The sequence below is a fragment of the Geospiza fortis genome, unplaced genomic scaffold, assembly GCF_000277835.1.
Source record: "Geospiza fortis unplaced genomic scaffold, GeoFor_1.0 scaffold128, whole genome shotgun sequence".
Classification (NCBI taxonomy): Eukaryota; Metazoa; Chordata; class Aves; order Passeriformes; family Thraupidae; genus Geospiza; species Geospiza fortis.
The window spans coordinates 2,241,844-2,267,296 of NW_005054420.1; the positions used below are offsets into that span (position 1 = coordinate 2,241,844).

The 25,453-nt window shown below is 41.5% G+C and overlaps 1 protein-coding gene across 4 annotated transcripts in view; it reads right to left on the reverse strand.

The window, feature by feature from the left end:
* The window catches only part of TMCC1 (transmembrane and coiled-coil domain family 1), a 73,776-nt gene extending 49,957 nt beyond the window's left edge, over positions 1–23,819 (reverse strand). For 3 of the 4 annotated variants that reach the window (XR_004082337.1, XM_031061613.1, XM_014309314.2), the window contains exons 1-4: positions 23,666–23,819; positions 22,044–22,292; positions 11,208–11,264; positions 7,864–8,575 (exon numbers count right to left, since the gene is read on the reverse strand). Coding sequence is in view for 3 of the 4 variants with exons in the window: in XM_031061613.1 (XP_030917473.1) it covers positions 7,864–8,409 (546 nt within the window). In the remaining variant the exon portion in view is untranslated. Of the gene's footprint in view, positions 1–7,863; positions 9,017–11,207; positions 11,265–22,043; positions 22,293–23,665 lie in introns of those variants that run through there. The other variant, XM_031061612.1, reaches the window with a different exon arrangement.
* Positions 23,820–25,453: the final 1,634 nt, after the last annotated feature.

The window sequence follows — 25,453 nt, forward strand, 5'->3', positions numbered from 1 at the left end:
CACTGTCTATCAAGGTTCTTGTACACCTGGCTGTCAGGGTAGCACCTGCTTCACTCTCCCTAAAGAGTACAAGTTCTCCCTTCACAGGAACTGTGCAAGTTGGTGCTGGCTGAACATGATTCAGCTGCAGATGCTGAAAGTGAAATAATTTTTAGCATTTCCAGTCCCTTATGACCAAAACTACAAATATTTTACTTCAATCAGTTAAAAAAAAATTACCAAATGCTCACCACCACTGTAAGCTGAACTGGAGAGCCAACACTAGAGTATGGCGCTAAGATTGCTTGTTCTTTGGGAAATGGGTTAAAGCCAAAGTCATCTTTTAGAGATCCAGGACATACTGTTCACAGCCACAGTAGACTTTCCACATGGTTTTAATGTTATAAAAAACTCTTATCTTCTCCCTTTTCACAGGTGGTTCTCCTAGGTGTATTGCATGGTGTTCAGGACAGAAGAATTTGCAAAAATATCTGGCAAATAAGTCACCACTAAGACTATTTACAGTTGGAGAGAAACTGTTCATTCTTTCACAACTGTGCTACATATACTGAAAGGATGGCACCTTGCTGTCTTGTTTATGCTATCATGCAGTGTGCAGACCAGTGTGAACACTTAGAAGGAGTCACTGCAAGTAATTAAGAAAAGCAAGCTTATTGCTGGTAGGTTTGTGATACCCATAGGATCTACTTTATCTGGAAAATATTGATGCAGCTGCAAGTTGAAGACCATAAACTTATGCCAAAAGTATATGCAGTAATTTTCTAAAATGTGGACATTAACAGAACATAGATTTAAGTTGATAAACAAAACCCAAAGATACTTGAAATATTTATGAAAACTTATTGTCAAAACTGACAAGTGGATGAGGACATGTGAAGTTCTGCCAGGATACAGTAGGACTGAAGTGAGTGGAGCCTTGAAAAGCTGCTCTATGAGAATCCCAGTGCAGGACAGTAAATCCTTTTTCTCATCATTCCTGCAGCCCTAAAACAAACAAACGGCAACTAGAAAATGTCTGGGCCTACGGAGGCAAAAAGGTGCAAATCCACCCAACGGCTTCATACTAAATTAATCCAAGCTGGTCTGTCTTCTCAGTCATGCCTGAAGGTGTCAGCCAAGAGCTTCCACCAAACATTCCAAACCAATTGCTTGTCCAGAATCCAGACTGAATAACCTGACCTCACTACAGCCATGCTCCAACACCAACACTGGTGTCATGCCCAGGTGACAGCAAGCCATACAGGGATCTCCATGGTAAAAATCACAGTGAGGTTCCACAAGGCCAGGTGCTGGGTCCTGCATGTGGGTCACAGGCATGGATAAAAGTTCATGTGGAAACAACTGCTCACCAAAGTACCAATAATTTCATATCTCTCAAACATCAACATTGTTCTGGTCTTGACACATAATTAATTACCACACAAAAAGCTCTGTAAGTACATGAGACCCAAATGAGATCTGTGCAGGCTCAGCCATTTTCAAACAACCACAATCCCGATTTTCCCAGCTCAGTGGGTTGCCTCTACAAGAAAAGATCTATGCAAAAATATTTAGACTGCTTGAAATAAAAGCCCAAGTGAAGTATCTCAGTAAGATTTTAATTATTACACTTTCAATGCTATGACAATCTCATTTCTCAGCTTCTATACAAAGCCTAACAACATGTGGCAGGATTATTACACATGCAAACATATGTAAATGAGGTATTCAGAAAAATCTGATCTGTTGTTTTGGGATAACATTTGCCCTTCTATTTCAACAACAAACTAAGAAAACAGAGAATGTAACAATACTGTCAACTAAAAACATTTTGTGCACAGAGGATTATTAAGAATTTATTCTCCTTTACACTACAAAATACTCCATGTCCTTCATTCCCAATGAGAGTGGAGGACCTCAGCACCACAGAATCAGGCTCATCCAAAACTTATTATTCTGAAGAACCATATAAACACAAGGTCAACCTATTTACAGGCAAAGTTACACCACCACCAGAGTTTTCCACCTTTACCTGAAAGGCACTATCACAGCCCTTGCTAAACTCTGACAGTTGCTCCAGGCTTAACCTCGTTCCTCACATAAACCAGTGCTTAAAGCAGAGCTTGTATTATGCTTCTCTTGTATGGTAAGAGAACCTCTAAATTCTCTGAGTAGCCTGAGCAGGCAGCTCTGTTGCCTCTGTGAGCCCCAGTGCCAATGCAGTAACACTGCAACCTGGTCCCAGCACCCAGGGTCCAACCTTGGCCCAGGGGCTTTGCAGAATTGACAAGAAATAAAGACTCCTCTCTCCAAAACATTGCAGCATCCACACATAAAACATTGGCAGGGGAAAAAATACCAAAACCTAACCAACCCAACCCCCCACTTCAGTTAACAATACAACATTTTGAGGACATCACCCTCCTAAGCTTTCTGGCACAGTGTTTAGTGGGGGAGGTTGTGTGTGTGTGTGCAATGGGGTTATAGACATGAAAAGGAAAGTGTAGGTGTATCTAATCAGGAGACAGCTGGAAACTGACCCTGCCATGTGAAATAAGCAGGCTGGGGAAAGAGGAAGCTCCTGAAAAAGGAAGCGTGAGGCCTAAGAAGACATCTCACATGCCAGAAACTGAGGATCAGGAGTGAAAGACACACATTGGCTACACCTATTTTTAAAAATGCAACATAAATGACAAAATGGTGCCCAGCACATGAAGAAAGATGACTTCCATCTGGTTTATATAGCTGGAACAAAGACACCAGGAAAAAAAGGGGTGGAAAAACGGTAATGTGATAGGAGCTTTCAGAAGTTTAAAAAGTCCAAGACAAAAGAAAGGCAAGACAAACTAATATCAATACCATATCTTGTATACATCTTTTCCTTGCACACGGTACTCTGTATGTGACTCAGGAAGAAGGGGACTCTGAGGAGCTGGCCGGAAAACTCAGCTCCTAGAGCTTCCCTGCCCTGAGCCCTGCCCTTCCACAGCTGCCCCATGATGGGCGCCTGAGGTTCTTAGTATACCATGGAATTTAATTACAAAATTTCCTTTTGCACTTTTGCAATTTACCTCGTGGATATGGCCAAGCTGCTAAGTGTTTTTTCCTTTTCCAAAGGAAAAGTATCGTGTGTTCAGACATAGCACTACTGCTAAAAAGCATATGTAACAGCATTGAGCAGGACCAACCCAACAAGAAAATAAATCACAAGCTTTAGCCAAGCTCAACACAGCATTTATGTAGGCAATGTCAAGCATAAACTCTAATCACTGTGGAGCCTTGCACAGAAGGATGACGCTCAGGGCTTGACTCCACAAAACATGGTAGATATGGAAATAGCCCAGATGTGTTTAACAGGTCTTTAAGCTTCAGTAGTAAGCAAGACTGAAGCACGTGGGCTCCTGATCATCCATGCCTGACAAAACAGTTCTGCAACAGGTAACGCTCCTGCCGGTCCAATAAGAAGCACTGACAATTTCACAGCCACCCACAAAAGAATATAGAATAATGCTCTGATAAAATAAGCCTCTGATAAAATATAAATGAAGGCTAATTTCTCAGCAATCCAAGTCTGATGACTTCCTTCATCTACTCATAGCAAAACCTTCTGCAGTCACAGTCAAATCTTAAAAGCAGTAAGGGTGCATGGCACACAAGGGTGTGCAGTGCCTGCAGCTCCCTGAGACCTTCACGTCTCACTTCTACAGCCTAGTGAGCAGGTACAGAGCATGTGAAGCAAACAAAATGTTCACTACTCTTCCTAACTGTCTGAATAGATCTGAATACTGGGAGAAAAATAATGAAAGAAAGGAAAGGAGAGCAGGAATTCCTGCCACAAGAGCAGTGCCAGCACAGTGACACAGGTGACATCAAGGCATGGGCACAGCCCTGTGCAGTTCAACATCTGTTACCTGACAGGGCAGAGGAGCCCCAGAACCACTGGCACACATCCAACACCAACGGGAACAAGCTGTGTCACTACAGGGGGAGGTACCAGCAAAGCAAACAATGACGGAAGACAGGAACCAGAAAACAGAGTTATATTGCTTGACTACAAATCCTACATTACATAGTTCTTGTCATAATTAAATCACAACTTTTCCACTCTGTGAGTTGTTTCTCTGTTCCTTGTAGCTTGTACAGCCCATATGTTCACAACAGATGGATCAATGCTGTAGCTCAATGACATTTTTCTAATTATAGATGGATTTAAGAAATTCTTAAATAATTTTGAAGGAAATACTCTCTGCTGAGGGAAGGTGAGTCAGTGTAGCATCACTGTCAACAGCAAACACCAAAACCAAGGAAGTGAAATTGCTGTGGCTTTATTAAAAGGAAAAGGTCAAAAATTTATTTAAAAGATAACATCACAAAAAGCTGAAGGAGACAAATAGGCAAAGTGTTGAGAAAGTGAGCACAAACCAACAAAAAAAGTTAAGTGAAAGTTAGATGCAGAGACAATCCATACAGGCTTGGTAGAACCTGGGGATCCAGAGGACTCTCAACCCTGATGAGTGAGCATTATCTGCCAGACACTTCAAAAAAATTATTTCTATTTCTTAAGCTTCATTATGTAATCTAGTCTCAGTGAGGCTACATAAAATAGGAGAACTTAGGGTTAAAGTAATACTGTGAGGAACAACTTCAATACCTCATAACTTAAAGAGAGTGTTTAAAGTTTGAATTTACATCAAACTTTAAGTTTGCTCTAATGATTTCAGATTTTTCCTGGCTCTTTACTGATTCTCATTTGAAGTGTGTTGTAAATAATTTTCCAATACAAATTGTTGAATGAAGAGTTAGTTTTTGCAACTTAACAACTCATTAATTTATAGTCATAAATTCTAGCAGCGCAGCAGCCTGAATGCTAAGCTGGCTTCTCCAATGAAAACAGCACTGACATCTGTTATAAGGGTGATTTACCAAATGACTGCATTATGCTTTACTGATCTGACAAACCAAGAAGCTCTGCTAATAATCATATCAGTGATTTAAAATTTACATGGAGCTAATTTACAAACGCATTACATCTCTATACTGAAAATTCAGTAAAGGCTGCTATATATTATTTAAAGCTCATCTGCATTTAACCTGCAAGCTGTCTCCCATTAATTTGTAACTTCAACTGGCATCAACATACTTTAAACCTAGTATGTATAGACACATGCCATAGCCAAGACAGTACGCCTCAGACTGAAACAACAGCAAGATATTATGTTAATATGGCAAAGACACACAGTGCTTTTCACAGAATATCAGACAACATTCTGTTGTTCTCCGTGAAAAAAAACCCAACATTTCTATTTTTCAATTTTTACTTTTTGTTTCCTGTGCAAATTAAGTCAAGCATAGTTCATGTGATTTTTACAGCTCCCAACATTATACAGATTGCATAGCAATATTGCAGCAGTCTTGACCTTTCTGGCTCTTGGAGGCATGAGAGGGTAGAGATCCCCACATTTGGAAGGCACTAAACTACTGAATAACTCTTCCAACCTTTGTGCCACACTGTGAGATAGTTACCTGCTCTCAGGAGAGTAAATGAGGTACACCACCCTGACCTGCGAAAATTTTCCAGGAAAAGAAAGTCCAACTCTCCTGCCCATCTTTCTTCCCTCTCCTACAGACTATCTGCTGAAAGACAAAAGTTAGTAACAGAAAAACAGGCACATGCAACGTGATTTCAGTACAAGGGACTGACACTCGCATCTCCCTCTCATTTTATGTCTCATTCTCCATAGCAGTATTTCCTTGGCCGTGTCATTTTAGACCTACAGTATACATTGTTATTGTCTGTCATAAGATGGTGCAAATATTATAAAGCAGCTAGAAATTCACCAAGCTCTACCAAGGGTAAACTGATCACAGAGGTCTCTGATGGTTTAGTCCCCAAAGGTGGCCTTTCCCCCCTCATTTTGTTTTCTTCTGTCAGACTCCAGTCCCCCTCTCTCATCTCTCCAACATGGAGGGGAGAAAGCCTGTGCAGCCCCTCTCCCTCAGGCCACCAAGGGCACAGCCAGCAGCACCAAGGATGGCTCCCAGGGGGCGACTGCCTGACGAGGCCAGGGACCCTGTCCCCAGCCACTCTTCCGTACCACGTGCTGCTCCAGAGGAATGGCAGCTGCAGGGTGGAAGTGGCTGCTTCACCTAATCACAGGCCCTTATATGCCAAAAAGTGACTCCTAAACTTGTTCTCACACCTGCAAGATGCTGTAGCAGAATGCTATCAGATTAACAGTCTTCATTTTTCCTGTCACTCCTGCCACGTGACCCCAGTAGTTTCCAAACTTTGCACACTCAATCAGTACAAAATGTTTGAGCATGGACTCCCAATACATGTATGCTTATTTATAAACTACGTACATGTACTACTCAACTATTACAATATGCTTATTTTAAAACATACACAGAAACACAAACTATAAAGGAAAATAAATATAAAAACAAACCAAAAAATATTTCCTTCCTACACTCCAGTGGACTGTCCTATCCACATTCCGCTTTGGAAACCACCAATCCAGGCAAACATTTCATCAGACAAAGCTGCACAGTTGGGAGAAAAGGCCTTTCCCCATATTCCCACATTACTTACCTAATATGCTTTGGCCTGTTCAATCTCCCTGCTCATACATGAAGTAAAGGGACGACAGCTTGAAATCAACAAACCAGACCTTGCTTTATAAACTTCTGTTGCTGGATTTGGGTACAAACTCAAAAAACGAACAATTTTCCCTAAAATTGTCCTAAAACAAAGATCCTGAGTTCACTCACAATGAAGAGAGAGGCAATATACAAGTAAACCTGAAGCTATTATGAGGTCTGCTTCTCATAACTCTCAATGGCTTGACTAACTGCAAAGTTAACCAGCCCAGGAGAGTGCATGCTTTTCATAACTACTTCGTTACTATCTCTGTTGTTGTAACAGTCAGCAAGAGGCAAAAGCTTCAGATACAGCTCCAGGCAGACTCCTTGCAAGAGGAAACAAAGCATATCCAGCCTCCATAGACCCCTTTGTTATTAAGGGCTGTTTTTCAGAGGACTCTCTGAACCAGTTTCCTGAACAAACTAAAATGAGTTAATCAGAAAACTAGTCTTCCAAAAAGCAAACAAAAAAAAAACCCAAAAACATCAAACTTCAAGAATGCTTCAACTAAATTGATCTGGGAAAGGGGAGAAATGGTAAGACAAATGCTGCTTGCTTCTTGATATCATCAATAGGCTGACAGGCAAACTTTGCAAGAACGTGTCACAGAACGGAGACTGTCATTTCAGTGACTGCTTTTCCCACACAGGCAGGACAAACTGAAGGAGACAGCAGTGATCCCTCAGCAGCAGAGCAGCCAGGATGATCTAAACCACATACAAACAACCCAGCACTGAGGGGCTGGACTGTAGTGCAGGCCGCAGCCCATGTTCCCAGAGCCTCTCACAGCCTAAAAGACCAAAACACCATCCACTCACACTAGAATTCTTTGCTTTTATAAAATAAAAAAGAAAATAAGAGAGGAATTTAAAAAGTCATCTAGGTAAATGGAAGGTTTTCTTGCAGGAACTAGCTAACAGTTGCTAAGAAGGACCACTCTGGCGACTGCTCAGGCTATCACTCCTTGTTTGACTGAGGTGTGCCATCCAAACAACCTAACATGTTTCAAATGTAGCTCTCATTTCACTGATCAAATACATATAAAATCAGCCACCTGCCATGTGAGAAAATGACTAATGCTTGCATTTTTTAAGCTCTTTGCTTCACCACTGAAGAAGCTTTTGAACACAGTACCACTTGAATTTGCTGAAAGAAACCTGCTTTTCAAAACAAGATTTCAAAGGGCTTAAGAAAACATACAGGGAGATGATAAAGATCAAAGGTAAATCTGAGTAACTTACTGCTGCTGCTGTGGCCTCTTCTCCACCTACATAGATAGAAGAAGCAATCTCCATCACAGACAAGTTTGTGGGAGCATCTGTAGTGGATGATGATCTGGGCCGACCCGACTGAATATCCTGAGCAGACCTTCTGTTGATCTGCGGGCTTCCTTTCGGGGCATCTCCCTTGCCCCACCTGCTGTGCAGGCTGGTCCCTCTCTTCATTTTGGGTGGCACTCTGATCTGCTGAAGCACCCGGTTCAGAGCTGTGGGGTGGGTGGAGACACCATCAATTTCAGCACAGACGCTTTGGCTTTCCAAATCCAGGTCAGGCTCCAGCTCAGCCTGAGCTTGCTGGACATCATGCGGAGAAACAGACGACCTCCTGCGCTGATGCTGGAACAGGTGCTTCAAGCCTTGACCAATGACATTAATGTTCTCCAAAGCATTATGTGTTATTTTGGATAATTTTTGCTCTGATTCATGTTGTTTTTTGGTTTCTTGATCTTGGGATTTGCCTCCAGGATCAGGGTCATCAGACAACTGTTCAGTGCCAGACGGCTCCATTGATGACACCCAACAAGTTTATTTGACTATTCATACATAAATACGTCCCCTTTCTTTAAAAGGCTTGTGTTTATTTTGAAAATGCCAAGATTGCCAGCCAATTAGGTGTGTAATTGCTTCAAGAGTGACTACACATGCAGCTGTGCCACGGTGATCTCATGCTTATCTAATGTTAAACAAAAGAGTAGTCATTATTATACATCCATGCAGCAAGTGTGGGTTAAAAATCCAATGTGCAAAACATGCCATTAACAAAATAAAATGTATCAGTCCTTGGAGCACCCCTCCACATGGCATTAGTTGCATCTAGGCTGTACGCAGAAGCCAAAGCTTGTGTGAGACAAGTCATTCATTGCCTGGGGGGAGAAGTCCAGCACAAAGGGTGTAGGAAAGCAAGAAAGGTAAAAAAGCTGTTCAAAAAGGGGAGAAGCAAGAAGAAACCAGTGGGGTTTTGTTTATTAAGAACAAGCCCATAATAACATCTAACATGAGGTTAAACTTCTGAAAAGCATGTTAGTCACTTAGGCAGAATTAATTTTGCTCTTTGAGAAAGATCTGATACTAAGGCCCTAACTTAACAGTATTTAACACATGCAAAAAAACAGAACATTTCCAAATAAGTTATTCATTTCCACATAGTGAGAAATGGCTTATTACAGCCAGCATCCACTGATGGCACTGGAAACCTGATGTGAAAATCTATCTTCAAGCAAGAATAGGCAAGTGAAATGCTTTCAGTTGGCATACTCTTGCTCCACAGCTCTCAGAGGAAACAAGAATGCATTTTGAAAAGTAGATTAAGCAACCAAATCTGCAAGGGATCAGCACCAGGTATGTGCAGCTCAGCCTCTGGCACAGGAACTGCACATCTGTTCTTAGAGATCTCAACCCAAGTCATTCCCTGGGCTCAGGCAGGACTGGATTATACAACAGCGCAGCTCAGCACTTGCTCATAGCAACAACTATGGGAGAAGGTCAGCAAAGATATGGGGATGAAAGGGAGGAAGAAAGGAAGGATACAGTAACTGAAAGGGTTTTACATCAGCACCATGAGATCACATGCTCAGAAGCTGACCATTGTTTTCTGCAAGAGAAAACTCTGATTAGGCTTCTATAAATACAGAAATCGGCTCACAAAGGTCTACCTCAATCTTGGCAGAAAGCAGTCTACGCTTTAGAAAAGAATTATTTGAAACTCAGCATATTTGGGATTTGAGAGTGTTCATTTCTATGCTAGAACAGCTGCAGAAACAGAATGCATTGAGTTTACAACTGGAGTGCTCTAGATTTTGTGCATCTGAAACCTAACACAATGGGTTAAACAGATATTCCAAAATGCTTTCCAAATTGCCGTCCAAAAATATCAGAAGAGCTGCCTCTCTCTTTCTTTTTTTCAAGTGTCACTGCTATTAGTTGGAGGCAAGAAGAAACTCAGTACTTACAGAAAGCAGAACACTGGAATCATGCAGGATTTTACCTCTGTGCTTTGAAGATGCTATAAGCATTGAGTGTAAATTTACCAGCCAGTTTAATCAGTAACACATTAAATGCAAAGGAATAAACTACATCCAAGAAGAATATATTTACCCACATTCATGCAGCAATTGTGTGGCAGAAGAAAAAAGATGTGCCAACAACATACCTACATACTTAACACTATCTTAAATGAATTAAAATGCCTTTCTTTCTAGTAGTGTGCTTTGGCTTTTGAGCTTCCTCTTTCTTAATCTTTTTTTTTCCCCTTCAGGCAACAGGTTTTGCAGAAAGTTAGACTACAGGTCTGCACTCAATTTATGTTTTGGGACAAAAAATAGCAAAAACCAACAGACCAAATGGTTCAGTGAACAAAACTCACCATCTAAAAAAGCAAGAGTCCCAAAACTATTTGGCATATAAAATACAAACCTGACAGCTGACCCATAACTGCCTTTTTCATTTTAGCTCGTTCACTCAGAATTTATTTTCAGTCAGGACTCACTGAAGAACTGCAGTTCTTATCTAAGATGATGGGTAAACTCTCCAGCCAGGATCTCTCTGATCTCCTGCATACTCTCTATTCACATTATCACTGGCAATGCTGCTGGTCTTAAAGAACATTACCTGAGTCTAACTGGAATTCCACATATTATCTGCTAGAAAAAATTACCCTGCTTAAAGTAACCCTATGGCAATTTACAAACCAACCTGAAACAAACCAGCCCACAGTGAGCTCACAAACAAGATATGACCACCCTGTGTATTCTGCAACATACTTCTGAAATTATATAGCCTCTCAGAGGTTCCTAATGGGAGCTTTGTAGTCATCTCCTACTTCTATTTCCACAGGATAAGTCTGTTGTGAGCCTGAAATGAGCTTTGCAAATTACACATCTGGCATGAAGGTCCTTACAAGCATTTATTTGTTCTAGTATCTATTTCTGGGGAAAAAAATTCTCTAAGTGTGAAGAATTGTGAATCTTCAAAATTAATTAGCACACTTATTTGCATTAGGATTCAACTTTTGTGGTCACTTTTGTTTTCTCTACTTACAACCACTTTTATATTCTGTTAGCGGGAGGAAACAATACTTTATACCATAGAGTTCAAGAACAAGAATACATTACATCAGGAACAAAATTCACAATTACATATACAGCCAACTGAGCACATGTTACAACATTATTATACCCCAGAACATTCTAATACAGCCCTTCATTTGTGCAATTATTTTCCAGGAGCCCTGGGAAACAAAACAGTTCAAAAGAAAAAACTGGCAAAATCAGCATTAGATAGTAGTGAAAGGATAAACTTGTACTTGCCTCCATCATTTGCCCTTTAGCATGGCTGACCCACAGCAGTCCCTCCACTGAACAGAACTGCAAAAGAAATTGAGTATGAGATACAATACTGAAAACTGGAGGAAAGATATACATAAACAGCAAAGAAAGAACATGATTCCAACTTTTAAATTTTTTTTTTAGTAATTTTTTTCCATTGAAATGCAAGTGCCCCTGGAAGCTGTCCTGTTTTAAACTTTCAAATAACTGAAGGGATAAAAATATGACTGAAGTTAAAACTGAATCTTACAGAGTTAATCAAGAAGTTCTTGTGAAGGAGCATTTTATGTTGGGGTTTATGGCCACCACCACAGGCCGAAAGCAGAGGAAGATGCTAGGGCTCCAACGTGCACCATGTAGATTTTATTTTCTTCTCCTATTTAGTCATTCTCCATGCTCCAGCCCAGGTCAAACAGCTGGCTCTGGTGTTCACCTCACAGGAGGTAAAAGCTGCGGCATTCGGACACACTTGCACCTGCCACAGCTCATTGCACAGGCAGCTGCTGTCCCCTGGCAGCTCCTGCCCGTCCATTTCTGCAAAAGACCCAAAGGCCAGGTGCTTGCTAGGAGACGACAAGAGGACAGCTGAGACCAGACACAGTAACCACACTTCTCTAGGCAGCCTCAAGGACTAGTCTGAAACACAGCCAGATCACCCAGATTTTCCAAAGATGATCATTAACTCAACCAGCTCTTGAAAACAGGGAGCACACTATTCTTCAGATGAACACCCCAAGAACTCTGCACAAAAGGGGTATTTTGACTGTTTTATTCCACATCAGATTCCCACCTAAGACAGAAAGAAAGGAAGAAAGGGTTACTCTGATCCACTGAAGTGGGATGCTAGAGTATGAAGAAAGTGATGACAGCAAATATTAGGAACTTGGAAAAATGAATTAACACATTTTTGAAAAATATCTTCCTATAGAAGAAAATCCATTTCTATACTAGCATTAGTGGAGAACTAATACAATGTGTGAAGTACTGGTCACATGAGGCGTCACTAACAGAACTTCAGTCACACTATTTGTCTACTTTTTTTAAAGTTTTAATGTTACTTTTTATTCATAGTAACTATAAGAGCTTTTGTCAGCAAGGTCTTCAGAGACATGACCTACAGCACTACTGAATGACCTACAGCATTACAGGACCTGCAGATCAGCAGCTGCTTTTGGCTCAAATTGTTTCATGGCTGCCATAGTTCAGAGTCTGTGTCCCAGAGTGCCCACAGGTGGACACTAAGAGGCATTAGCACCAAAACTACCTGTACTGTCCCTCGTGTGAAGCATAGCCCTAACTGACACACCACCAAAACTCCCACTTGCTGTCAGAAGCTCCATTTTCTTCTGAACTTTGAGAAACTATTGCGTGGGGCTAATCAAAATTCCTTCACTTCCATGTACTTACAAAGCGTAGCCATCATCTTGGCTTTGATGTTTTTTGACAATTCTTCCCACTCTTTCACTTTTCTTTTTTTCTTTATCAAATACTTTGTAACATGAACATTTCAAAAAAATTGACAAGTCTGAAAATACTTTTGCCCCTCTGATTCTAGACTTTATTCAAGTGAAAGTTTACTTTAAACTAATCAGTTTAATTAATTCCCTTCAAAATCAGAGTTTTTTGTAAACAAACTGAACTCTGAAGCTACCACTGAAAACCAGTTTAGAGATCACTTATCTGCAGCTGAAGCACTTGTTACAGAAACAAACAGTACAGGACTGCAGAAATGGGGAAGAAAAATTATTTTCAAGGAAAGGAAACAGGAAAAATTCCGCCTTCTCATAGAGTATTTCAAATACCTTTCTCTTATGACATATAAGAACACCATGAACCCTTAATAATAAAGATGCTGAAGTATAATTAGCTATATAATCCTCACATTCTTTTTATTTCATAAACAGGTCAATTTAACAGCTCGCTATAGACTTGCCATCACAGTTAGCAGGGATCTTAGGAAGGAGATGCTTCCCACTCATCCTATTTGGTAAAAGAAAAGCACTTTTCAGTTGTTTCAGAATAGAAGCGATTTTTGCTAAGAAAAAGCCCAGCTTAGTTTGAGAAATCCCAGATTATTTTCAGAAATCCATCCCAAAATGGAGTCTGTAACCAGGCAAACAGTTTAGCAAGAAAGACTAAAGACGCAACAGTCACACAATGGAAAGCCACTGTTATAGGAATTGGGAACCCTAGCAAGCGATTTATATCCAAAGGAGGATTAAGATATTTTAAAAGCATCATTGCTCAGCAGAGCAAATAAGGAGAGAAAGCTCTGGGTGTGTTAACAGCTAATTCTATCAGAAAAAAGACCTCATGAGAAACCAGAATGGGTGTAAAATTCAAGGGGGCTGTCATCTGGAAAACATTTAAAGAGGAAGACATCAGTAACAGAGTAAGTAATTTGACTCAAGAAAACGGGATAGTAACATGACAACCCAATATCTAGAGAAATGTATATATGTAGCTATTACAATGGAACAATTTTGAAAAAGTCTGAGTGGAGAATTTGGGCCAGAATGGAAGAAGAAGACATACAAGAATTAATTAAATACAAATACCTTAGGTAAATGGTAGAATACAGGCAGAAAGAAAACAGAAAACAATACTATACTATCTTTAATGGAAAAGATACCTACAGTTTTACATACATAATTCTTTATCATCCTCCTCCTCCAAAATTCACCCAAGAAAATATTTTTTTTAATTCTACTGAAGTCTGAAAGGAAAACCAGAAACACGAGATATAGATACACAAAGATCCTCCCCAGGCCAAGACCAGAAAGGGAGTATGGCTGATAGCACTGTTAAAGGAAAAGGCTGGCAGTGTCTTTAGGTATGAATTACATGATTTTTAAGATATTCAGGGACAAAAATGGCATTATATGTGATCCCATACGAAACATGAAATGTTTCTCCTAAAATCCTCACAAGCCGAAAATAGCTCTACACAGTCCAGGCACTTGTTTCTTAGAGGTGAGTATGTTACAAGGAAAAAGGAGTGAGAGTAGATCCCCTGTTGTCCTCCTCCTCTCTGAAGCAGGGGTGGGGAGGGAGAAAGTCACTTTTTCCCATGCATTTCCATACACATTAACAAATAGCAACTACAAAGGTTTCATCAGCAGATTTTATGCTTTGCCACACCAAAAAGACTTCACCATTTCTATTACTATATCCATTAATGGTTCACATGTGCCAGGGCAGCATGCTCAGACATACCAGAAGGAGATCTTTCAACATCAGCCTCTTCTCAGATCCACATCTTGTTGAAACAGCTCCTATAACTTCATATTTAATACTGCTGACCAGCAGAACTAATGTATACAGTTTATGTTCCTGAAAGCTCACATATTAATTCTGTAGATAAGAGAAAACTTCACTTATTGTCACTCACAGAGCATATACCAAACACTACCTTAGTGAGTGACAGATCCCTTTCTCCTTTCAATTTCTTTTTAATAAACATCTTCCTGAGTAGACCTACATCAGAATCAAGTACCTTCAATAACACTTGTGGGCAACCTCTACACTACTGATGCCCTCCCTATAGCAAGTATTGCTTGCTCATTGCTCTGAATGTAGAATAAAGACTGCTGGTTCTTCTGCAAAGTAGAAGTTCACATCTAAGAACCATAGACAACATCACCAAAGATGAGGCAATTTTCCATGTTTATTTAAGTAATAATAACTCAAAGTGGCCTAAAGTTGAGTGACTGGTTTTCAGAAATGGTTCTGCTGCTTTGGAGTTCAACCAATTGCCACTGACATCTTTTCTACTCCTGACATCTTTTCCACCCCTCTCTGAACATTCAGTAACTCAGTGGTTACACTGTTTGAATGAAAGCTATGAAGTAAAGATCAAGACTTCTCCAAAATTACTAACCATGCAGAGGTACCAATACATAATCATTCTGTGTTTGTGATATGTCAAAATCTCATGTGAAAACCAAAGCAAAATGTTTCAGCTGTATTTCTATAGCTGGTGATCTGCCTATTTATCAGAAGTCTTTCCCAACTTCACTGCTGCATCTAGAGCTGGTGTGCCATGGAGTCTGACTGTGGGGCAATGCTGCTGGTTCCACAGCTCAGCAGAACTTCATCCTTGATGAATTCCTTAGCTACATAAAGAATTTCTAGGTTTATATTACCATAACATGTGAGCAGTCTGTGAATTCACCCTTCGAATGCTCCTAGATTATGTTGAATTATTATTATTTCCCTAGTTTTCAGGCAAACCCCCACACAGAAAGATCAAGAAGCTGCCTAAAGGTCATGTGACACCTTTACAGCAGAGAACCAAACTTAAAATTTGCTCTTATAAGGTTAATGTTATACTTCCATGATTTCTCCTGTTGATTGCTTCAGATTCATTTATGAACAGTGTACAGCAGTGTAACTGGAACCTACTCAAGCCACTTAAAAACATTATTTTCTGGAAAAGGCTACATATAGGCTATTTTCCATCACATTATATAAAAACAGTGCTTCAAGAAAGCTAAATGAATGTTCAAGAAAGATTTAACTAGAGTCTTCTGATTAGTTGACATTGACAATTACATGTATCATGTACATTTTCTTGACTTTTTTTGTGAACATATTTAAAATTTGGGAGACAACACTAACAGTGCAGTCTGCAGGGATTTTAGAAGAAAAACAAACTGGATGAAGAATTATTATGAAGACAGCCTGCTTTACTAGGCTCAAGAGGGAACCTGCAATTCAAAACTGTGTGGTCTGCCACAGGAAGGCTGACAGTTGACACTTTCACTTAATTTAGTGGCCTGTTTCAGAAAATTGACATCCTCACCCACTCTTCCTCAAAACGAAACTGAAGTTAAGCCAACAGCAGCATTTCCTCAAAAACACCTCTGCTTTTTGCAAAAGGGAAAAATGTTGGACCCCTATTACTGTGTTCTAAAAACCAGCCAAGTGCATGCTCTGAACTCAGGGCTTCACTGAAGAACACTGAAGGGACATCTCCAGCCACAGTCCAAGCAGGGATCTGAAGCTGTCCTTTCACAACACAAGAAGTACAACAGAAATGGCAATTTAAGACATTTCCAACCTCTTTTGTCCCCTGGGGCTCATTTTCAGAACCACAGCATGGCATTCAATTTTAGCTTTTGTATGTACAGATATTTCCACGGCTGTGATATGAACCAATACAAAAGAAAATAACTCTTACTTGAAGGAAGACAGGACTGAGGGACAAATCTGACCATAGACCCAGTTATAACAACTTTGGAATAAGGTTAAAGAGAGGAAGTAGACAGACAGGGTACACAATTACTCCCAGATGGTGTTGTCAAAAACCTCCTATCTGATGCTATGGCCATAACAGCTGCAGAAACAGGAACTCACGTGAGCTTCAGCAAGGACTCACCAGAATACAAGTGATTTCACTTCTACAGTTCAAATACTGCATTTTGCAAACAGAGAAACTTCCTCCCCAAAGGAAAAGACTGAAGAAGTGTTAAGCCAATAGTCAAAACAATGTGTCTTCCACAAAGAAAAGAATGGATTTAATTCCTTGAAGCATCTCAAGTATTTTAGTGGTCAGTTGCACTCCTACTATTAACTTCTCCTATTAACATCTACATTATCTGGATCTGATTCTTCAGTCTCTGTAAAAATGCAACAGTACTAGGCCATGACAAGAATTTTGGCAGGATCTTTTCAGCAGAGGAAGGGGTGAAGGGGAGAGATCAAAGCTGCTCTTATCTCTTCACTGCCTGTCTGCCAAGAGACAGTGCCACCTTCTGCATGTCAAAGTTGACTCAAATGTCGGGAACAAGTGAACCATAAAGTGGAAATGCAGATATTTTCATTCCACTTCCAAGGGAAGACAAAAGGTTATACTACACCTATTTCTGGCATTAAAGAGAAACATCTAAGCATGCTAGTAATACAAAGAAAAGAAGAGATGGCCTCTCATTTTAACTCCTAGCAGAATTACCTGTGATAATGCCAGCAGAGATGCTGGCAAGATTTAGCAACTCTAGTTCTAAATGAATAGTTTATTCCAGGCTTGCAGTTGTAAGGAGGTTAAAACAAGTTAAATTAGCAGGCTTGTAAAGAAAGATATCATCTACCACCAACCCACACCCCACACTATGTGTGATTTTAACATGTGCTTTTAGCCCTTGGAAAGTATCATACTTACAATGACTCGTGAAAGAAGTAGAACTAACCTCACACATAGTGGTAAAACAGTCCCCCTAATGACTCAAAACCAGCTCTTTCTACCAGTATTATTTAAAATGTGACACAAATCTGGCAAGACAAATTCTGACCAGAAGTCAATAGTCATCGCTATTCTGACCGTTGATGCTGCTCAACCACTGACAGCTTCAGCCTGCTCTTCAGAAGAAAACTCTCCTTCCTGATCCTTTTTCAAGACTGCAAGTCTAGGGAGCTTTTACTTAAGTGTGACTCTTTAAAAAAATTGTATTAGCGTAACAGTAGTGGCCTTAATCTGGGGCCAGTTTGTTTACGGGGCCTTTTCTAATCACGCATTAGCACATTCCTCCCTGCAGGACTACAAACAAGATGTTCAGGTTACCCATCAAACACTGCTTGAAGTCCTTCAGTCAGCACTTGTATGAGGCTGGGAGGACCTATCAGTAAAAGACTACCCCCACCCACACCTTCTTACCTGTTCTCAATGTTAAAAACCTGCTATCAGCTGTCAACAGAAACAGGAGACATGCATAAGGTGCTTTTGACTTGACTCATTACAGCCACTTCTCCCAGTCCCAGGTACGATCAAGCAAAGCTTGAGACAAGGAACAATATAACTGCATTCCTATGTACCCTAACGAGTAGGAACAGCATCAGCCTGGCCTGTGTATCTCACAGACACCGTGTGAGCAGAACCATGGGCACCTGCCCTGCAGCACACAGACATGCTGCCAGGCCTCTTTTCAGGTGCCAAGGAACCAGCCCAGCACAGCCACAACTCCCTATCCCCTCAGAGCAGCACCTTTTGGAACAGGACCCATGTCAGCCATCCATCAACCGCTACCACACAGACTTGTGAATTCCCTGCTTTGCTCACTTTTTGGACTTTTGCAATAAAAATAATGATGCATATCTACGGTTCTTTTCTTCTCTTAGATCTTATCATGCATTTTAGAGACACACATACACACACACCCAAACTGCACAAACACAGCACAGCAAAGCAGCCACTCACAAATATGCTGCTCTTCAATATCCACCTCCACATCCAGCCGCACAGAGGCAGTAATTTGGTATAAAGCAATTGGGCTTGACTACTTTGTTACCAATGGGAAACAAGTAGTCATGCATTTAAAACCTCAGCCAAAATCATGTTTCTTCCCACATTCATGGTAGAGTCCACATAAAAAAATCCACAAATCTTTACTCAAAGCAGCATAAGAAGAGAGCAATCTTATTTGAAATAAGGCTGAATTTCAGCTACCACTGAGAAGGTGTGTGCTTATAATCAGAGCCAAAAGCAAGACACAAGTTAATGGCTCCTTACAGAGCTGCTGTGCAACTTGGGTTTCTGCCAGAACACCCGTTTGCTAGCTGCAGAGCAGCTTTGCAGCTGGTCAGGCTCCCAGTACAGGTACATGATAGGAATTTCAGTACATGGGTGGTCACAGAACACCGGCTATACCAGGTGGGTGCCTATTCCTCAAGCCTATCCAGGTGCCTCTGAATGGCAAGTACTATCATCAGGTCTATCAACTTCCCATCTTGCATCACCTACAAAATTCTTCACCTGGCCATATTAATATATTATTAATAAAGAGATTGTACAGTACTGGATCCTGTACTTCTCCCACAGACTGGAATTACACCAGAAGCATTTAAAGGACTTCAGTAAACCAGAACCAAAACTTTCAGCACAACAAACCAGCTGAGAACTAACTCCCACAGCAAAAGCATGACCAGCACAGGAACTGCTCTGCAGAGCAGCAAGCAGCCACCGATACAGCCTCCCTCTCTGCTCCTCTTACCACAGGATGCTCTGCAGCCCAGGCAGTCAAACTTCTCACAGGTATCCAATGCGTAGCCAAGTTCTTCTGTTATGCAAAGGCTCACATATGCAGAATATCTTCCTCCACAAAGCATTCAATATAAATCAGTAGCAACCAGAGCTAGAGGCTATCCCAGCTGAAAGCCACCACAGGGAAGGACAACAGCCCCGTGCACCTAGGAGGGACTGGCTTTTACCAATAGAGATTTTGCCTTACTAGTCAGTCAGGCATCACTGGCCTGAATGAGCTAAGTTCAGTCTTAACAGATTCTGACCCAAAGTCGTTCTGTGTTCATTTCTCCCATTTTAACTGCTATTCTACCTCAGGATCACAGCAAGGACACTTGCTGCTTCTCACAGACAAGTGATGCTACCCCTTATGACTGTGACCCACTAAAGCATGAAATGCTTGTTCAGGGGCAGTGAATTTACAAACATGGAGTGCTATGGGTGCAGCACTTCCAGTGATCCCAGAAAAGGCCACAGTCCTTTTGCTCAAAACTAGTAAAACTGGGAACCACAAAAAACACATTTATTTGCCTTCAGGATAATCACCATGGCAACTGGCTTCCAGGAAAATAATAGTCAACAGTTTCAGTATGGAAGGCCACTATGGGATTTGTTAAGGACACCATCAGCTCACACAAATCCAAAATATACTGAAATTCGCCAAATTTACGCCTGAAAAAACTGTAAGTAGGTATCTACAAACTTCCTGTCATAACCCATCCCACCAGCTGAATGAACAGCAGTACCATTCATCTCAACACTGCAGCGTTCTCGAATGTTCTTTGAACTTTTTAGACAACCCTTTTAGACAACTTTTTAGAACAGTTTTAATGCAACGTTCTCTAATGTACACAATTTCACCTTTCAGATCACTTCTTTACATCAAAAGAAAACTTTATCTTATACTCAATCTCCTTGTCACCCAACATTTTAGTAATTCACTTTTAGTTATATGAGTTTGAATAATTGAACTGCACTTATTTTTTTCATGAAACCTAATGTTTTACAAAGGTAGGTCAACATTATCTTACAGTTAAGGAAATAAAGACTAATACTCTGTTTAGGAATATACACTCATGGAGACATGCACTCTATGTATTCTTACAGGTATTCAAAGATACTGCAGGACTTGTTCTATTTTCACAGAATGGCAGTTTTTTTGGGAAATGTGCACCATTAATTGAGAGGATTACAGAGATCACAACTTACTTATATACCACCAAAAAAAATGCACCAAGTTGGGTTGCAGAATCCACATCCCTGGTACACTGCATAAAGCACCAATAAGGTGGCAATGGGCAGCTCAGCAAACCACTCCTAGTGTGTTCCTACAGCTTCTATGAAAGCAGTTTACAGGAAACAATGCTCCTCCTTTCTGCCCAATGCTGCTTTAGCACACCGCCACAGCCAAATAACACTGTCCAAGCAGACTGAGAAACACATTTAAAGTGTGCTACACCAACTTCTGTCCACTTATAACAGAGAATCTCACCAAGATGCCAATCCCTGGCCCCAGCTTTGCTTGCAAGCAAATGATGGAGGAGTTCCTTCAGTGCATGTAAGGGATCCCCTTCCCAACCACTGCACTTTGCTGCCCATCACAGCTCAGACTTGCACTGCAACACAGCCCATTCTGCCTTCCTGTTATAGGAACACCATCAGGCTGTTTTAAGCCAGACAGGGAGGTAGGTCAGATTTGTGGCCCTCCAGTGTCATCTCAGCCTGAATCACTGGAGCTTATCAACAAAAGCATGCATGTTGTCTGCTAAATATATCCTGTATGGCAACTGTGCATGATGAATGATTCAGTCAGGTAGCTACTTTCAGCACAACTAGTTTTCCTTTTTAAACTAAACCCACTAATGAATGTCTCTTCTGGAAGCCAGAGAGGTGTGTGTTTGGCTGCCTTTCACTGTAACCCACCATCAACTGACAAAACTGCCACTGCTCTGGAACGCTGGCATCTACATCACAGAAGGGGTAAGGAGTCCAAGTAGTTTACAGAAGGAAAAGATGTTATCAGTGCACACCAGCCTCTTCTAAGCCCATACAGAGGCAGTTAGCCAGCTTCCTCATTCCAGGTTTAGAATATGTATAGACAGCTAAAAGCCTCCAAAGGAGGCTTTAGGAAAAGGAAAATAAAACCATGCATACTGGTTACTTTCTATGCTGTGGAAACAGCCAAGGCTGTCCATCTCATTACCTGCGTGGGACAAACCTGCACAGCAACAAGGCAAATCCCACCCAGCTCTGCTTGTGTCTTGTACATCACAGGCATATTGTCTAATGAGACTGCTCCTTTCTGGGCGCAGAGACCACTGTGCCAGCACCTGTGCACAGGAAGGCAAGCAAAATATCCTTCTTTCCTAATCTTCATTCCAAATGCTTCCAAATTCAGGGCAAATACTCTGTAACTTCATGTGAGTGCTTTACCTAAGCAAATAGAGCAACCACCATGGCCTCCCACGTGCATTTCAATGACACATGCACTTTGAAGAAGAAAATTTCTGCAGATCATGGTGGTATTTAGGAACTGAATGGGTGAGCAGTGGATACAGCTTTTCTAAATACAATCTTTTGAGTACTCCCACAGTAGGTTCAACCAAGGTCACCCTCCATACAATGCCAGCTGGGTATTCTGGTGCTCCTACAGCCTCACTGTGTACATGTATATTCTGTTGCTAAAACCATGCAAAACAGTGCACATCAGCCTAAATCTAGAATATGTACACCTAGAGCTCTCTTTGCCCTAATCAGATGGCCTTCCCCTTCCATGTGTTCTAAGTCACAGCAGGCATACATACCTCAAAAGTGCTCAGGGTAGCTTGTGTCTCTTTGCATAGGTATGCTCACAGTTGTAATCCAAATGTCATCAACAGACGTCTAACTTTAAAAAAATTTAGAAGTATAAATTCCAGAGGAAACAGGAAAGTCAGGGGAGGGAAGAAGATATGATTTATCAGCTTCTACACTTGCAGGCATCTGCAGTAGGTACTGTAGGTCATTTTCAGAGTAAATCTTGGCAACAAAGCTTCTTTGTAGAGGAGAAGGACCTGCCAAAATTAACAAGCATAATAAGAAACGCCACTAATACCTGATAAACAATAAAACAGCACACATATTCAGAGTCCCCTTCAGAGAAAATAATTAACTCATTTGAAAAACTGGGTTTCTGCTAGCTTTGACGTATTTAAAATCAGAAGCAACCTCTGAAGTTACCTCATACTCTGACTACTTTAACCTAATAAATTATCTCAAGGAGGGAAATCCTCTAAGCATTCAAATAAAATTTGATCATATCAGAGCATGCAACACTATATCACATCACAGATTGCCCTGAGTCAGACAAACCTTCCCAGCTTATCAAATGCCTTGATGTTCACCGAGTATTTTGCCACAGGAGTGCCTGTGTGACCAGTGTCAGACTAAAGAATCAAGCCACTGTCCAAAACAGGACCAACACAGAGTGTGATGGAAGCCCCAACACAGCATGCACATAAAGTACATACTTAGGGAGTATCTGCATAGCATAAACGTTCTGGAGCGTTGGCAAACTTCTGAACTTTTCAGGTCTGGATATAAGTTAATAAAACGTAAACGTTTTTGGGGCAGAGACCTCCTGTTCTGTGTTTGCATTTCACATGGTGTGCCAGATCTAACTTCCAAATCAAAGTTCTCAATCTTATTTTGATAAAAGTGTTTTGTATTTTTGGTACATGAGTTTATAAATAAAAAGGGTCAACTAGATCTGCATTACCATTAAATGTTTCTGAAAGTACGAAGACATTACATTTTGCAAAAATACATTTAACTCTACACAATTAATTGTTTTCTTCTTTCTTTTTTCCTTAACAGCTTGGCTGAAAGAACAACTTTGAGAATTTGGAGGTTAAATTCAAGCCCAAACAATCAGCTCATTGTGCTGTAACAATATCCAGGGTCTCAACTGCTTAGGGGAGTTAAGTATTTTCAGTATTTAATCACAGCAGAATACTGAGTTTCTAGAAGTGCAGACAATGCACGTCTAGACTGCCACCTTCATGTTCCATTTCATTCAGCCATCTTCACTCTTTCTAGGGATGTCAGTTTATCCTCTAGGAAACACTGTGCCGAGTTCACAGATTTGCTGACCTTGGAAGGGACCTCTCGATGTCACCTGGGCCACCCAGGGTTCATTGCCTACACACCATTTTTACAAGTCTTGCTGTTGAGAGACCACCCTGTTGCTGGCCCCAGAGAGCTCAAGTCCACAGGAGCTCCATCCCCCATGGAGAGTGCACAACCTGTATGCCAAGCAGCATTCAGTGTGCTACAGCAATCAGCCTTCATCAGGCCTTAGGGGACAGGCACAGTGAAACCCACTCCCTCTATTTCAGGGCTGAGGAGACTCCAGGTCTATCAAGAGGCAGCCAACCAGCCAGCTCACCTGAGAAACACCTTGCACTTGGTGAATTCAGGTGCCAAAACCCAGCTCTCACTGGCAGACAGCTACAGAACCACCTGGGGAGAACACGCCACACCAGTAAACGTGCTGGGGAAGCCAGTGGAAAGGGAAGACTCCTCCTCCAGAGCTCTAAGCAAAAATTCCTAGAAACCAAGCCCAAGATATTATCACACCAAGTCTTTTTGAATGGTTCAAAACAATTCTCAGAAAGACGAGAGAAAACACTAACACAAGGTTTGCCTCACTCCAGAGCAGCCACAGTTGCTAGCTCACAGTCAGGCACAGGCCATTCACCCAAGCAGTGGAGGAGCTGACTCACTAGATACAACCCATTTCCTGCAGAATGCACCTCTCTAAACACAGGGAAACAAAATCTGTAGGCTTCCAATGATTTCTATTTTGTATCTGAATTAGACATAGGTTTTAATTACAGGAACTTCAGCTGTGATTAAATAAGATGTGAGACAGCTCAAACTATGACACAGAACTGCTTGGAAAACCAAACTCAACAATGTGGTAAATGTGGTAAATTTTATGTGGTAAATGGAGGAAGGAAACCCCAGACTTTATGGAAAACTGAAGTTCCAATTTCTTTCTAAAGCAAATTCCACACAAAGTAGATCTTTCTCCATCTTAAGTTTGCTTCCATACTTTGGATGGCTTCCAGACCAGCTGGGTGGGCTTATCAGGGAAAAGAACTGGACACAGTGTATACAAAGCTCCAACAAACCTGTTCATTTGCTGCCAGAACACTATGTGGCTGCAGGGCTGCTAAGCAGCGCAAGCCCTGCAAGCTGGGGAGCACCACTGCCCCCAGACAAGAGAGGGAAGAGCTCCCCCGGGACCAAGACAGAAACAGCCCTTCCAGTGAGTACACCTACTCACCGGGCCTTCCTTTCCTCTAGACACTTCCAGATGGACCAAGAATTTACCCTAAGAGAAGGATCATGGTCAAAAATGGAGTCACCTGCCACATGTTAATCTTGAGTAAGACAGAGTCAGTGGTGAGCATCAGGGACAGCAGCACTTACTCCCTGGGCTGAGGAGAACCCAGTGGCACTGGCTCAGGTCAAGGCATCATTACTTCAGTGACCACGCCAGTAGCCTGGACTGTTACTAAGGGCTTCCAACCTGCAGAAACACTTGATTTTAAGGTTTGTGGATGATGGACACTGTTTACGGATGCAGTGGGAGTTACGTTACCCTCTTCTGTCTCCCCCTCCCCTAGCCTTCAACTCAGATCTTTGTACCTTCAGTTCAGACCTTTACACCTCCTACCCACTAAGAAGCCTCATTAAGCTTCCCTACTGATAGAGTTTTTTAGCGAAAGCGATGCCTCCACCCACCATGGGAGTTTTGCTGGCCATCGCATTTGTCATTAATGCACACCAGGTACTTCCGTGTCTCCAGTGACAACAGCTGCACACAAGTCACAAACATAGTGTCAGCTCCAAGTCTCGTGAATTTTGACACACACAAAGCTTCGAAGCTGCTGCTTTGCCCCTTAAGCTCATTACTTTAAAGGCCTGTCACTGATAATCTGCATTTAAGCTGGCAAATTCTGAGTTCGCCATGAAATAATTCGTGTCTTAACCATCTCATCAAAGACAGTCAAGGCGAGCAGGAATCAGTGAAGCGAACACACGCCTCAGCCCGCCCCAAACCAGAGCGAGAGCCGAGGCGGTGCCTCGCGAACCTCCGGCACAGGCCACACACGTGCGTGGGGCCGCCCCCGGGAGGGCCCGGGGGGCTGTGAGGGCCGCGGGGATC